Source organism: Ranitomeya variabilis, chromosome 3 (genome assembly GCF_051348905.1).
Source record: "Ranitomeya variabilis isolate aRanVar5 chromosome 3, aRanVar5.hap1, whole genome shotgun sequence".
NCBI lineage: Eukaryota > Metazoa > Chordata > Amphibia > Anura > Dendrobatidae > Ranitomeya > Ranitomeya variabilis.
The window spans coordinates 200028023-200043587 of record NC_135234.1 but is presented as its reverse complement, the minus strand read 5'-3'; the positions used below and the strand labels follow the sequence as shown (position 1 = coordinate 200043587).

Here is a 15565-nt window from a genome sequence, read left to right as displayed (position 1 = left end):
CAGATGCGCCCGCCGAAAGTTAACTCCGGCCGCCAGAACCCAGCCTCCCCGCATTGTATTGGGGTCGGTTTTTACCGACCCCTGGAGCGATCGCAATCCCGGGGGTCTTTACAGACCCCCGGGGTTGCGATCGCTGCATATAGTTTGTAAAAAAAAAAAAACAGTGTGCTTTTAATTTCTCTCCCCTCTGATGTGATCGTACATCAGAAGGGAGAGAAATAGAGTCCCCAGAGCCCCCCACCATGCCTCCGGTGTGTCTCCGGTCCCCGGTCCACAGCCCACAGCTCCCGGGTCCCCAGCCCACAGCTCCCGGCCCCCCTTCTTCTTCTCTGCTGGAAGAAAATGGCGGGCGCATGCGCAGTACGCCTGCCATGATCTGCCAGCAGAGACCCAGCAACCTGTGAGAATTTTCTCATAGGCTGCTGGGTTTTGATTACTGTGATATGTCCTATCACAGTGATCAAAACCCCAAATGTTTTATAAATATGGCAGCACTTGGGCTGTACCTCTCTCTTCTCTCCTTGTAGTTGTTCTGGGAGAGAAGAGAGAGAGACTACATATCAAGCGCTGCCCTGTCAGTAATAAAAAAAGCCATTTCCATATCCGCCAGCATCGAATTTATCCACCCCCGTTCTCCGTAATCCCTGCATCATAAGCAGGGGATTATAAAAAAAAAAAAAAAAAAAAAAAAAAAATATATATATATATATATATATATAATTTTTTTAAAAATTTTTTGTTAGGGTTAGGGTTAGGGTTAGGGTTAGGGTTAGGGTTGGTGTTGGGGTTGGAAATAAATAAAATGGCCCGCAGAACGTTCAGCGCGGAGCAAGCTTACAGCCTGCTTTGCTCCGGCAGCTCCGGCAGTGAAACAGAATCTGCCTCTGAAGCTCAGCAGCTTTCAGACAGTGATGACGACTCTTCCTCCACGGGATCCCCCGGCCCGATGGTAGCGGAGTCGGTCGTCACTGCTGAAGCTTCAGAGGCAGGACCAAGTACCGCAGTCCCCCCACCGCTGTGGTATAATGACACCTCATTTTCCCCTCAAATTCCCCCTTTTTCTGCAGTCCCTGGAATAAAAGTAAATGTCGCCAATTTTACCCCCATTGATTTTTTTGAAATTTTCATTAGCCCCGAAGTCCTGCAATTAATCGTCCACCAAACCAACCTATATGCCCGCCAGTATATTTCCCAAAAACCCAATGCCTTTCATTCCCGTTCCTGGATCCCCACAAATGTCCCCGAAATAAAAAAATTCTTAGGCCTCACCCTGAATATGGGTATAGTCAAAAAACCCACTCTCCGCTCTTACTGGGCAACAAAAGCTGTCCACTGCACCCCTGTATTTGCAGCCATCATGTCCCGAGTCCGTTACGAAGCCCTGATGAGATTCCTCCACTTTAGTGACAATTCCCAAGCCCTCCCAAGAACTGACCCCAACTACGATCGGCTAAATAAATTAAGACCCCTAATTTCCCTCCTAAAAACTTCCTTTCTAAATTCCTATACCCCAGAGCAAAATGTGGCAGTCGACGAGTCCTTGATGAGCTACAAGGGCCGTCTGTCATTCCGCCAATTTATTCCCTTCAAGAGAGCCAAATACGGTGTAAAATTATATAAAGCATGCGAGAGCTCATCAGGGTACACGTCCACCTTTTTAATTTATGAAGGTAGGGACCGCCAAATAAACCCCCCAAACTGCCCCCAGACAATTGGTATCCCAGGCAAAATTGTCTGGGAGCTAATGACGCCCTTTCTCAATCAAGGGTACCACGTGTACACGGACAATTATTATACGAGCATCCCCCTATACAAATCCCTCCATGCTGCAAATACAGGGGCCTGTGGGACAGTGAGGAAAAATAGAGTGGGGCTTCCGTCACAGTTGGTGTCCAGACGCTTGGAGAGGGGGGCGTCATTTTCACTTGCAAGCGACCAACTTCTTGCAGTGAAGTGGAAAGACAGGAAGGACGTCTACATGCTTTCCACACTGCATGCGGACACCACTGTGACGGTCAGAGAGAGGGGTGCCACCAGGGACAAAGAAAAACCTGTCTGCGTCACAGACTACAACAAACACATGGGTGGCGTAGACTTGTCAGACCAGGTTCTGCAACCATACCTGGTCAAGAGGAAGACCAGGGCATGGTATAAAAAGGTGGCAATCTATCTAATCCAAACTGCCACTTATAACAGTTTTGTCCTATATAAAAAATCACAAGGCCCACTTACGTTCCTGCACTTTCAGGAAAAAATTATAGAGAGCCTCATATTTGAGTCCATGGCACCGGGGGAAGCCTTCGACTCTGAGGATTCCCGGAGACTTTCAGAACGCCATTTTCCTCACCCTGTCCCTGTCACTCCCACCCAAAGGTATCCTCAAAAAAGGTGCCGAGTCTGCAGAAAGCATGGCAGACGGAGTGATTCCCGATTCTATTGCCCCACATGCCCATCCCAACCAGGCCTTTGTATCTCCCCCTGTTTTGAGACCTACCACACCACCTACAATTATTAGTTTGGTTTTTTTTTTTCAATAATTTTTATTTTCTGCTTAGTGGCCCAAGTAGTACAATTTGGAACAATTGATAAATATTATTTTAATTAGTAGATCCCATTTTACCCCATTTCATAATTAATTCCAGAACTTGACCAATCCCATACCAAACTACTATCCCAACAAATTCTCATCCACGTACCCACGTCTGTACGCTCTAGAGTGTGGACCCCACAAATGTTCTTGCAAAGTCAGGTCATCTGACAATTCTAGAACTTGATCAATCCCATGCCAAACTACTATTCCAACAAATTCTCGTCCACGTACCCATGTCAATAAGCGTTAGAATGTGGACCCCAGAAATGATCTTGAAAAGTGAGATCATCTGAAAATGAATTCTAGGACTTGATTACTCACAAACATTTTTGACCATTTATCTATTTTTGACCATTTTTTATGACTGTCTTGCTACACAAAACTTTGGCTTCCATTTATATTACTTATATTTATGCTGATGATACGGGCATGATCATTTTATTGTAGGATTTCTAAAAAAATTAGGAAGTTCCGTACTTATACACTATGGGCTTTACTTTATGGTTCTTGCCGAACCTCTGGTACCAGACAATACTTTCTATAGAGAACTGGTTGTTTTGTGCATATAGCGGTTCTGACCTTGGCGGGTGGGAGCTTGCTATGGTGTACCACGTCTATTGGCACATTTGTCCCCATATAGGGATTGATGGAGCTAAAAGGACGTTGTACGACCAGTCTCTGAAAGTGTCTGCTGTGCCATTCTAGCCCTGATGGTGTTCTTTCATCTTTGGAACAAACTCCGCTTTGCCACATAGTTGGCTGCATTTTGCTACACATTTTGCCCTTCATTCCAGTACAGTTTATTCTTCCTGCTACAATATACGCAAATGCGGGACAACTGTTTTGTTAGCAAGACCAATTTTATAGTCAGCCAAAGTGTTTTAGGAGCATGCCTCACTTTGTGAGTAATAATTCCTGGAAGGATTTTCTTTTTTGCTCAATATCTCTAGAAGCTTTGAATGGGTCCTGGATCTTCAATTTCAAATAATGCCAAATTTGTCACATTGTGCCCCTTTCTGTCCAAGCCCTGCCATTTGTCCAAACAGAACTTTTTGACTACATATGGGATATCGCTGCACTCATAATAAAGTGGGTAACGAATTGTGGGGTCCACTTTTTGATGTTATTTCTGAAAAAGTGAGACATTCAGGTCTAAAACAAGATTCTCGTGGAAAAAAATGAATTTTTTCAGTATGCCGACCTAATGTTATCAAACTCTGTGTCGTACATGTGGGTTCAAATTGCTCAATATACCCCTGATTAAATTCTTTGAGGGGTGTAGTTTCCAAAACAGGGTCAGTTGTGGGGGGTTTCTGCTGTTAGGCACATCTACAAACCCAAAATGGCGTCCGCTCTCACAATTAAGAGATTAAAAAGTCAAACGGCGCTCCTTCCCTTCCAAGCTCCGCAGTGCGCCCAAACAGAGGTTTACCCCCACATACGGGGTATCGACATACTCAGAACAAATTGCACAACAACTTTTGGGAACCAATTTCTCTTGCTACCCTTGGGAAAATAAAAAATTGGGGGTGAAAAGATCATTCTTGTGGAAAAAAAATGATTTTTAATTTTTTCGGCTCTATGTTATAAACTTGTGTGAAGCACTTGGGGGTTCAAAGTGTTGACCACATGCCTAGATAAGTTCCTTAGGGGGTCTAGTTTCCAAAATGGGGTCACTTGTGGGGGGTTTCCACTGTTTAGGCACATCAGCGCCTCTCCAAACGCGACATGGTGTCCGATCTCAATTCCAGGGAATTCTATGTTGAAAAAGCCAAATGGCGCTCCTTCCCTTCTGAGCTCTACTGTGCACCCAAACAGAGGTTTACCCCCACATACGGGGTATCGACATACTCAGGACAAATTGCACAACAACTTTTGGGAACCAATTTCTCTTGATACCCTTGGGAAAATAAAAACTTGGGGGTGAAAAGATCATTCTTGTGAAAAAAAAATGATTTTTAATTTTTTCGGCTCTATGTTATAAACTTGTGTGAAGCACTTGGGGGTTCAAAGTGTTGACCACATGCCTAGATAAGTTCCTTAGGGGGTCTAGTTTCCAAAATGGGGTCACTTGTGGGGGGTTTCCACTGTTTAGGCACATCAGCGCCTCTCCAAACGCGACATGGTGTCCGATCTCAATTCCAGGGAATTCTATGTTGAAAAAGCCAAATGGCGCTCCTTCCCTTCTGAGCTCTACTGTGCACCCAAACAGAGGTTTACCCCCACATACAGGGTATCGACATACTCAGGACAAATTGCACAACAACTTTTGGGAACCAATTTCTCTTGATACCCTTGGGAAAATAAAAACTTGGGGGTGAAAAGATCATTCTTGTGAAAAAAAAATGATTTTTAATTTTTTCGGCTCTATGTTATAAACTTGTGTGAAGCACTTGGGGGTTCAAAGTGTTGACCACATGCCTAGATAAGTTCCTTAGGGGGTCTAGTTTCCAAAATGGGGTCACTTGTGGGGGGTTTCCACTGTTTAGGCACATCAGCGCCTCTCCAAACGCGACATGGTGTCCGATCTCAATTCCAGGGAATTCTATGTTGAAAAAGCCAAATGGCGCTCCTTCCCTTCTGAGCTCTACTGTGCACCCAAACAGAGGTTTACCCCCACATACGGGGTATCGACATACTCAGGACAAATTGCACAACAACTTTTGGGAACCAATTTCTCTTGATACCCTTGGGAAAATAAAAACTTGGGGGTGAAAAGATCATTCTTGTGAAAAAAAAATGATTTTTAATTTTTTCGGCTCTATGTTAAAAACTTGTGTGAAGCACTTGGGGGTTCAAAGTGTTGACCACATGCCTAGATAAGTTCCTTAGGGGGTCTAGTTTCCAAAATGGGGTCACTTGTGGGGGGTTTCCACTGTTTAGGCACATCAGCGCCTCTCCAAACGTGACATGGTGTCCGATCTCAATTCCAGGGAATTCTATGTTGAAAAAGCCAAATGGCGCTCCTTCCCTTCTGAGCTCTACTGTGCACCCAAAAAGTGGTCCTTCCCCACATATGACATATCGACATTCTCCGGACAAATTGCACAACAAATTATGTGGTTCATTTTCTTTTTTTACACTTATGAAAATAAAAAAAATTGGTTCTGAAGTAAAATGTTTGTGAAAAAAAGTAAAATGTTCATTTTTTCCTTTCACATTGCTTTAGCTCTCGTGAAGCACCTGAAGGGTTAATAAACTTCTTGAATGTGGTTTTGCGCACCTTGAGGGGTGCAGTTTTTAGAATGGTGTCACTTTTGGGTATTTTCAGCCATATAGACCCCTCAAACTTACTTCAAATGTGAGGTGGTCCCTAAAAAAAATGGTTTAGTAAATTTTGCTGTAAAAATAAGAAATTGCTGGTCAAATTTTAACCCTTATAACTCCCTAATATTTTTTTTTTTTTTTCCAAAATTGTGCTGATGTAAAGTAGACATATGGGAAATGTTATTTATTGACCATTTTGTGTGACATATCTCTCTGATGTAAGGGAATAAAAATTCAAATTTTGAAAATTGCAAAATTTTCAAAATTTTCGCCATATTTCCATTTTTTTAATAAATAAACGCAAGTAATATCGAAGAAATGTTACCACTAACATGAAGTACAATATGTCACGAGAAAACAATCTCAGAATCAGCAGGATCTGTTGAAGCGTTCCAGAGTTATAACCTCATAAATTGACAGTGGTCAGAATTGTAAAAATTGGCTCGGTCATTAAGTACCAAATTGGCTCTGTCACTAAGGGGTTAAAGAACAGGTATGCACATGTAGGAGTGGTGGAGATGATTGTCTACTCTCTGACACCTCAAGTGGTTAAATGTATTTTATGGTAATGTATGTTATCTGAAAGTAACCCCCTCCAGGGCTGCAGTTTAGGCTAGACAGGATTAACTGTACAGCCAGCCCAGATTGGGGAGGATAAACTGAGAATGAGTGTCAAGTTCAGGAGACAACATGACCTTGTTACTCAGGTCAGTGGATTGCCATTGAAACCTTCATTGCAAATCCATCTGTTGGTCTGAGAACCCCGAGATGAATGTCGGGGCCCTTGAGCACACTGAGCCTACAGAGCTGCAGGGAAAGATGGGGTACCTCTCAGAGGCTGGAAGTAATTGAATCCAGGAACACTGCTTGTGGTGGAGAAGAGTTCTTAGTGTTGGAAGAGTGAGCAAGAATGTTCCTCTACCCATACCGAGGCTGACATTGGGTCCAGTACCTGTGGGAAGGACTGCAACCTGTTGACTGTTTAAACAAATTCAGTGTCCCCTCGATTGTGTACTGCGAAGGTTCTGGAAGATGAAAGCCTGGATATGGTGGAGGTCTATGGGCCACAAGTAAGTTTGATGCACCCCACACACAGCAGCACACTGGGCATGGGACACTATCTTCCTGTAAGGTGCCGGAGCGTGCAGAAGCAGAAGCTCACCCTCGACTACCTTGCTCAGACAAGTACATATAATACATCAACTTTATTGTACAAAATTAAAATATAAGGATGCAGATAAATAATAAAACATTTGACAACTGATATTAAAAGTTGATATACAACACCATTCTTTCACTATTTGATCTTTTACCATATTTCCTTACGATCTTCCTTTGGGCAGCGCCGGTACAAGTGCGGAGTGCCGTCGATACAAAGTCTTTTGAATGTTTGGATATATTCTCAGACCCAGAAGAAACAAGGAAAGGATGCTGCTGCACATCGGAGCCCCAGCCCACACCCGACCAGGTAGAATGTGTTTGAACTGAACAGTTGTGCTTATTCTGAGCACAACTACAGAAGGTTCACATCTCATTCTAGCCATGATTCCCTATATCAAGTTCAGATGTATTGTGCAAAGGAGCGCCCCCTTGTTTTTAGGCTTTTTTTCTACATGTGTTATAGTTATAAATTTTAACAAAAGTGTAGATTTAACTCTGGATAGGAAAACAGATATAATCAGAGAGACTAAAGGTACCTTCACATTAAGCGACGCTGCAGCGATAGCGACAACGATGCCGATCGCTGCAGCGTCGCTATTTGATTGCTGGAGAGCTGTCACACAGACCTCTCTCCAGCGACCAACGATGCCGAGGTCCCCGGGTAACCAGGGTAAACATCGGGTTACTAAGCGCAGGGCCGCGCTTAGTAACCCGATGTTTACCCTGGTTACCAGCGTAAAATGTAAAAAAAACAAACAGTACATACTTACATTCGCGTCCCCCGGCGTCCGCTTCCTGCACTGACTGAGCGCCGGCCCTAACAGCAGAGCGGTGACGTCACCGCTGTGCTGTACTTTCACTTTCACTTTACGGCGCTCAGTCAGTGTGGGAAGCGGACGCCGGGGGACGCGAAGGTGAGTATGTAGTTTGTTTTTTTTACATTTTACACTGGTAACCAGGGTAAACATCGGGTTACTAAGCGCGGCCCTGCGCTTAGTAACCCGATGTTTACCCTGGTTACCAGTGTAAAACATCGCTGGTATCGTTGCTTTTGGTGTCAAACACGACGATACACGCCGGTCTGATGACCAAATAAAGTTCTGAACTTTGTTCAACGACCAGCGATATCACAGCAGGATCCTGATCGCTGCTGCGTGTCAAACTAAACGATATCGCTAGCCAGGACGCTGCAACGTCACGGATCGCTAGCGATATCGTTTAGTGTGAAGGTACCTTAAGTTTGCTAGACTGATTGAGGAGATCAAAGAGGAAAATGTTTGGAGGTGTCGTAATTGATATAAAAGACAATATTCTTGCTGTTCTAAATCTCCTAACTCTTGGTATAAAAATTAAAACTATACTAAGTACCGTAATAAAGTTTATCAAAAAATGCTTATTTTACCTATGAGTAAATAACACATCACTCTTGGTTTCTGATCTTTTGTAGAAATTTTTGCATATTTATTAAAAAAGAAAATCTGAAATATCACATGGTCATAAGTATTTAGACACTTTGCTCAGTATTGAGAGGAAGAACCTTTTGAGCTAGTACAGCCATGAGTCTTCTTGGGAATGATGCAACAAGTTTTTCACACCTGGATTTGGGGATCCTCTGCCATTCTTCCTTGCAGATCTTCTCCAGTTCTATCAGGTTGGATAGTGAACATTGGTGGACAGCCATTTTCAGGTCTCTCCAGAGATGCTCAATTGGGTTTGGGTGCACGGTAGAGATCGGAAGGGAACGAATGCATTTTTTGAATGCAAAATTTGCTGGAACAATTGGCGGACGCCATGTCGCGTTTGGAGAGCCCCTGATGTACCTAAACAGTGAAAATCCCCCACAAGTAACACCATTTTGGAAATTAGACCCCACAAGAAACTGATCTAGATGTGTGTTGAGCACACTGAACCCTCAGGAGCTTCACAGAAGTTTATAACGCAGAGCTGTAATAATAAAAAAAAAATCTAATTTTCCCCACAAGTAAGGTTTTAGCACAAAATTTTGCATTTTCATAAGGGTAACAGCAGAAATTGCACTGTATAATTTGTAGTGCAATTTCTCCTGAGTATGCCAATACTCACCGGCCACTGGCGGCCATTTTCCTGGAGGGCACAGCATTACAGCAATGGAAGTACATCTGGACTATAAGGCGCACTAACTGGCGCCCTACTCACTGCAGTCATTACCCTGCTCTCCACAGTGGCAGGATGTCTAGCTGAACTGTCTCTTGCAGCATTTCCATCACTGCTGCTGGTTTGTCTCCACCTGGTTGTAGGAGGACGCGGTTACTTCCTGTAGTCATTTAACCCCATTGTGTACTGCAGAGTTCAGATTCTCTGGCAGCAGGGGGTTTATTAGGCAGCTCCTCCAAACACTACTTGCCTGACCTGAGGGGTTCAATTTCTGACTAGATTCCTTTAAGGTGTAAAGTCTTGTATCGTCTCGCCTGTTTTCTGACCCAGCTTGCCTACCCATTTATCATGACCTCTCTGCTCCTGACCTCGGGCACGTACATTAAACCTGTGCTGCCTGCCCTGACGCTGGATTGTCTGACAATGAGTTTGCTTCGTCTCTGACCATCCAATCAGCTGCTGCAGACCTAGGGACTGCCTTGTAGTGGTACTTGGTGACTATCATACCGCTGCTGCCGCCTCCTCGCTCTCTCCTGGCCTCTGCTTCTCGTGCGCACGCATACCAGGTTCAGTGCTGCGCGTGTGCACTTTTGATCTTCTGTCGGCGCTCCTCTTCGTCTCCTCTATGGTCCTGGAGGACTAGTACCCGGAAGTCGGTCCTCCTTATTGTCCTCTCTATGGTCCTGGAGGTCTGTTACCCGGAAGTGCTACTCTGCCTTTAGGTATTTAAACTGCTTCCTGCCGTCCCTCTGTGCCTGGTTATCATTTGTTCCTTCAGATGTTCCTGGCCGCTCTTAGTCTCTGTGAAGTTCGTTTTCCCTCTGACTTTGGGTTTATCCTGTCTTTCCTGTATCCTGCTAGCTTCTGCGTTCCCTCAGTTCCCCCGCCAGACCCTGCACTGCTGCAGTTTACCCACCAGTCCTGTGTCTCTGCAATACTCACCTATCCTGTGGTCCTACTATCTCCGCCTCTTCTTGGTCTTCTCCCGTCCTGGTCCTCCAGCTTCCATGGCGATAGTCCCTCACGGGCCTGTCCCTAACTTTCCCTGTATAGGGGGCGGTCTATCTGGTCAGCTCGTCCGTGAGGAGTTCGTCGTCACACTCACAATAGGACTGCACTCGGATGACATCTGAGTGCAGCCTGATTCTTACAGCATAACAGTGACTACCGGCAGCAAAGCCAGGCTCTAGTGAAAACCTGGATGTCACTTTGTTATACCCCTCCAGGGTAAACTTGTGGAGCATTGGGGCCACACTCATCAGCATTATACCCCAAACGGATCAAATATGTACCATACCGGCATTACTGGCGAATTCAGAAAAAATATAAGTCTGATAGTGATTTAATCAAGGAATCACATATTTTACAGAGCAGATTTCATGATAAAGGATATCTCAAAAATATCTGGAATTATGCATTTTAACGTACAAAAGAAATGAACCAAATAGACTGCCTAAAAAAAGAAATGGAAAATAAACTATTGCGAAAAGAAGTACCGTAATTAAAGATAAATATATATAAATATAGTTTCATCACTACTTTTAATGAATCCTACAGAAGCATTAGTAAGATCCTAAATAAGCATTGGCCTATAATAAAAAGGTCATCATATTTTTTAAGATAACTTACCAGACAAACCTAACATTATTTTCAAATGAAACATACATTTGAAGAATTATATTGCACCAAACCAGATTAAGTCCATGAAGTCTCAGGGCAATAGAGTAAACTGTCCCTTTTTCCTAATTTGAGTGAAATTTTCTAGTGTAATCGATCCAAATGTCAGTGTTGCCATATGTTAATAATACATGGCTACATGGAGTTTGGATCAGTTGCAACAAAGGAGAATTGTATTGTTATCCAAGTTATTGCAACACATGTTATGTCATTTATCTATTGGAATATTAAAAGAATGTAGGGATTCTTTTCCTGATGAGCACCCGTGTTCCCATAAGATCGGTGTCAATCCTCTGAGCATAGAGGAACATTCATAAAAGTGGAGACTGAATTCTGGTAATAGGTTTTTTCTTCCTGTCATTTTTAGCTATTGGAAAGCAGCTGCAACCTCCAATATGTCAGCAGAACAATCCCACCCACTCAGAATCAAATTAATAAACACAAGCACAATATTCGGAATGGGGTATTCAATCATAGCAGATCTAAGCATTTTTAATAAATGGTCGTGATCAATTCCAGAGCTCAATAGAGAATCTTTTTGGATTTTTAAAGTGTCCACTTTAGTACCTGAACAGTTAAATGAAAGTATTAAAAATACAATGTAAGATTTATTCAAATCTTTTTCTTGATAATTGTTTGAGGTAGATTATTTTTGTTTATATTTTGTAATCTTTTTATGGTTGTATTTAATATATCTATATAATCACCACAGAGAGCTATAATAATGGACATTCGGTTATTTGGAGGTAGTTAGTTTTAATGATAGGTAAGTTTGAGATATGTTTTTTATCAATTTGTTCTTTCTGTTTTTAATCCCATGTGTAACATCACCACTGACTCTTATAAGGGTCAGAGGTGACATCCTGTCTAAATGTACCTGATGAAAGATGCCTTCCATGCACCTGTGTGGGACGTCTGCAGCCTATGGTGTTGTTAAAAAACGAACATGTTAGCGTGTTTTGGACATGGACACATGATATGTGTAAGTGCCTCCGGAAAGTGTGAAAACTATCACCACACTTACCGGAAACACTGACGTGTGAAAGAGCCCTAAGGCTAGGGTCACATTGCGTTAGGGCAGTCCGTTTAGCGCATAGTGCTACGGACTGCGCTAACGCAATGTCCCAAAAGGGATCGCGTTAGCCGATCCCGCTAGCGCAGATCCCCGATCTGCGCTAGCGAGGAACGGACCGCGAACGCTGCAAGCAGCGTTCGCGGTCCGTCACTCAAATGACGGCACATCGCTAGCGCACGCCCAATGTGGGCGTGAGCTAGCGATGCGTTCACCATTACAGGCAATGGCGGCGTTAACGAACTATGTTACACCGCGTTATGCCGCGGTGTAACGTAGTCCATTAAACGCGGTCACAGAACGCAATGTGACCCTAGCCTAAGAGAGTGCAAAAGAAGACTGCCTCACTGAAATACCAGAAACCATCCTTGGAATTGTTCTGAGGGGTCATCATAAAAATAAATAGAAAATAACATTCAAGGTAAAACTAAACTATTCTGCCTACTGTATTTTATAACTTTCACAATACATATCTTTCAGCCTAAAAGTTAACGTTGGCAAATGACACAAGTTACAATCAGTGTATGATTTCTTTTTTTTTTTTTTTTTTTTTTTACACAATTTTCAAATTTGTGAATAGAATTCAGGTAACAAACTTACCTTGTTTTCCAATGTTTTTTGCTGCTTTTCTTTTTTTGAAAATTCATTTTCAAAATGTTTTTTCTAGTACAGAAGCAATGCATAAATAAAAAAAATACATTTATAATAATATTCAGATTTGAAAATCAATACTAAGAGGAAATATTTTTATTCCATTTGATCTGTATTATATATGTTTTTGTATATGGACACTTGTATTGGTTAACAAAAGGGAGTTGAAAGTTTACATACCTTATCTTCATGCTGGGTGCTACATTCTTTGTCTTTAGCTTTCAGTTGCTCATTTAAAAACTCATTTTCCTTCCTAAATATATTTTTGAAATAGTTTATTAAAAAGATTATTATAGTACAGCCCAAAAAGTTGCTAGAAAAGACAATGCTAGAACTCAAAGTATTATTTTCATTATATTTGTATGAATAAACATCAAGCACACAGCAATTCCCATTTTGCACCCAGTTATATGGGCTCACACATGGAGTATTTTTGTTTTGTACAAAAATCTAAACTACACTACCATTCAAAAGTTTGGGGTCACCAAGAAATGTCCTTATTTTTTAAAGAAAAACACAGTTTTTTCCAATGAAGCTAACATTAAATACACTCTGTACATTGTTAATGTGGTAAATGACTATTTTAGCTGCAAACGGTGTATAGAGGCCCATTTCCAACAACCATCACTCCAGTGTTCTTATGATACTTTGTGTTTGCTAACTGTGTAAGAAAGCTAATGGATGGTTAGAATACCCTTGAAAACCCATGAGCAAGTATGTTAGCACAGCTGAAAACAGTTTGGCCGATTAGAGAACCTATAAACCTGACTTTCCTTTGAGCTAGTTGAGAATCTGGAGCATTAGATTTGTTGGTTCCACTCTCAAAATGGCCAGAAAAAAAGAACTTTCATGTGAAACTCGACAGTCTATTCTTGTTCTTAGAAATGAAGGCTATTCCATACGAGAAATTGCCAAGATACTGAAGATTTCCTACAACGTTGTGTACTACTCCCTTCAGAGGAGAGCACAAACAGGCTCTAACCAGAGTAGAAAGAGAAGTGGGAGGCCTCGCTGCACAACTGAGCAACAAGACAAGTACATTAGAGTTTGTAGTTTGAGAAATCGACGCCTCACAGGTCCTCAACTGGCAGTTTCATTAACCCCTTCCCGCTGCAGCCCTTTTTCGTTTTTTGTGTTTTAGTTTTTCGCTCCCCTCCTTCCCATAGCCATAACTTTTTTATTTTTCTGTCAATATGGTCATGTGAGGGCTTATTTTTTGCGGGACGAGTTGTACTTTTGACACCATTGGTTTTACCATGTCTTGTACCAGAAAACGGGAACAAAATTCCAAGTGTGGTGAAATTGCAAAAAAAGTGCAAACTCACACTTGTTTTTTGATTGACTTTTTTGCTAGCTTCACTAAATGCTAAAACTGACCTGCCATTATGATTCTCCAGGTCATTATGAGTTCATAGACACCTAACATGTCTAGGTTATTTTTTATCTAGGTGGTGAAAAAAAATTCAAAACTTTGCTAAAAAAAAAGCGCCATTTTCCGATACCCGTAGAGTCTCCATTTTTCGTGATCTGGGGTCGGGTGAGGGCTTATTTTGCATGCTGAGCTAACGTTTTTAATGACAGCACTTTTGTGCAGATACGTTCTTTTGATCGCCCGTTATTGCAATTTAATGCAATGTCGCGGCTACCAAAAAAACCTAATTCTAGCGTTTCAAATTTTTTCCTCACTACGCAGTTTAGCGATCAGGTTAATGCATTTTTTATTTGTAGATCGGGCGATTCTGAACGCAGCGAATATCATCAGATCGCTCCTATGTAGCTTAATTACAGGCTTGCTATGAGCGCCGACCACAGGGTGGCACTCACAGTAAACCAGCATCATTAACTATAGAGGTCTCAAGGACCTCTATGGTTACTATCTTGATGCATCGCTGACCCCCGATCATGTGACGGGGGTCGGCAATGAGTGTATTTCCAGCCGCACGACCGGAAGCGGTAGTTAAATGCCGCTGTCAGCGTTTGACAGCGGCATTTAACTAGTTAATAGCGGCGGGTGGATCGCAATTCCACTCGCCGCTATTGCGTGTACATGTCAGCTGTTCAAAACAGCTGACATGTCGTGGCTTTGATGTGGGCTCACCGCCGGATATCGCTATTGCACAATGCCCATCAAGGTGAAGTAATCATGTGCCATGTAAATCAACATTAAATGCATGACAGCAGGGTACTGACAAATTGAACAAAAAATTCAGAGATCTCATAAGTAAATCATTGGTCTCATTTCACTCCTGATTGCACAGACCAACACATGGGTTTACAGTCAAATAGTTTCAGAGAAAATTTCCACATAATCATGATACTTATCAGCCATTGTTCAGCTCCCTCTATTGCCCAACGCGTTTCGCCCTTAAGATGTAAGGGTTCATCAGGGGACGTAGAGTTGTGGGCTTCAATATTCCCTCTGCCGTTGTCAATGCTGTGTGCGGCAGAGTCCTGGTACCAGAGCCAGTTTTTATATAGTCGGCGCCGTCCTTAGGTATTAACCTCACTTCCATCGCCAGGAATGCTGGGTAAGTACATGGGCCACAGACTGCGTTCCACCGCAGTCATGTGATTCCTGACACCGCCCCAATCGGGTAATGTCTTCAAATCCGCCGCTAGGCATGCTGGACAGGTGCATGGAACGCAAACTGCGCTCCACTGCGGTCAAGTGACTACAATCCCAGCTCCTTCAAGGTCCTGTCACTACTTCATATCGGACACAAGAACATATATCAAATCCGTTGAATGACATGAGGCGCAGATATCGCAAAACCTAGATAGATACCAGAAACTTCGACGGGGGGGAAGGGGGAAAGGTGTTTTACCCAGGTAAATTATATAGGTACTGAATTACTCCCATGGACCACCAATAATATACGGGCAGAAACCTACTCTCATTGTTAATACAAAGGTATCTAAGATACCAGGACAATTAAAGAAAACGTGTAAAATAAAGACAACCATTTAAACCAAAATTATATCTAGCAATAATAATAATTGCAATAATTTCTCTA

General features: G+C 42.5%; 1 protein-coding gene across 1 annotated transcript in view; it reads right to left on the bottom strand.

The window, feature by feature from the left end:
- LOC143817644 (synaptonemal complex protein 1-like) overlaps positions 1–15565 on the bottom strand; it is a 307299-nt gene that overhangs the window by 286004 nt on the left and 5730 nt on the right. The window contains exons 2-3 of the mRNA XM_077299137.1: positions 12732–12804; positions 12501–12563 (exon numbers count right to left, since the gene is read on the bottom strand). Of these exons, the coding sequence (XP_077155252.1) occupies positions 12501–12563; positions 12732–12804 (136 nt within the window). The remainder of the gene's footprint in view (positions 1–12500; positions 12564–12731; positions 12805–15565) is intronic.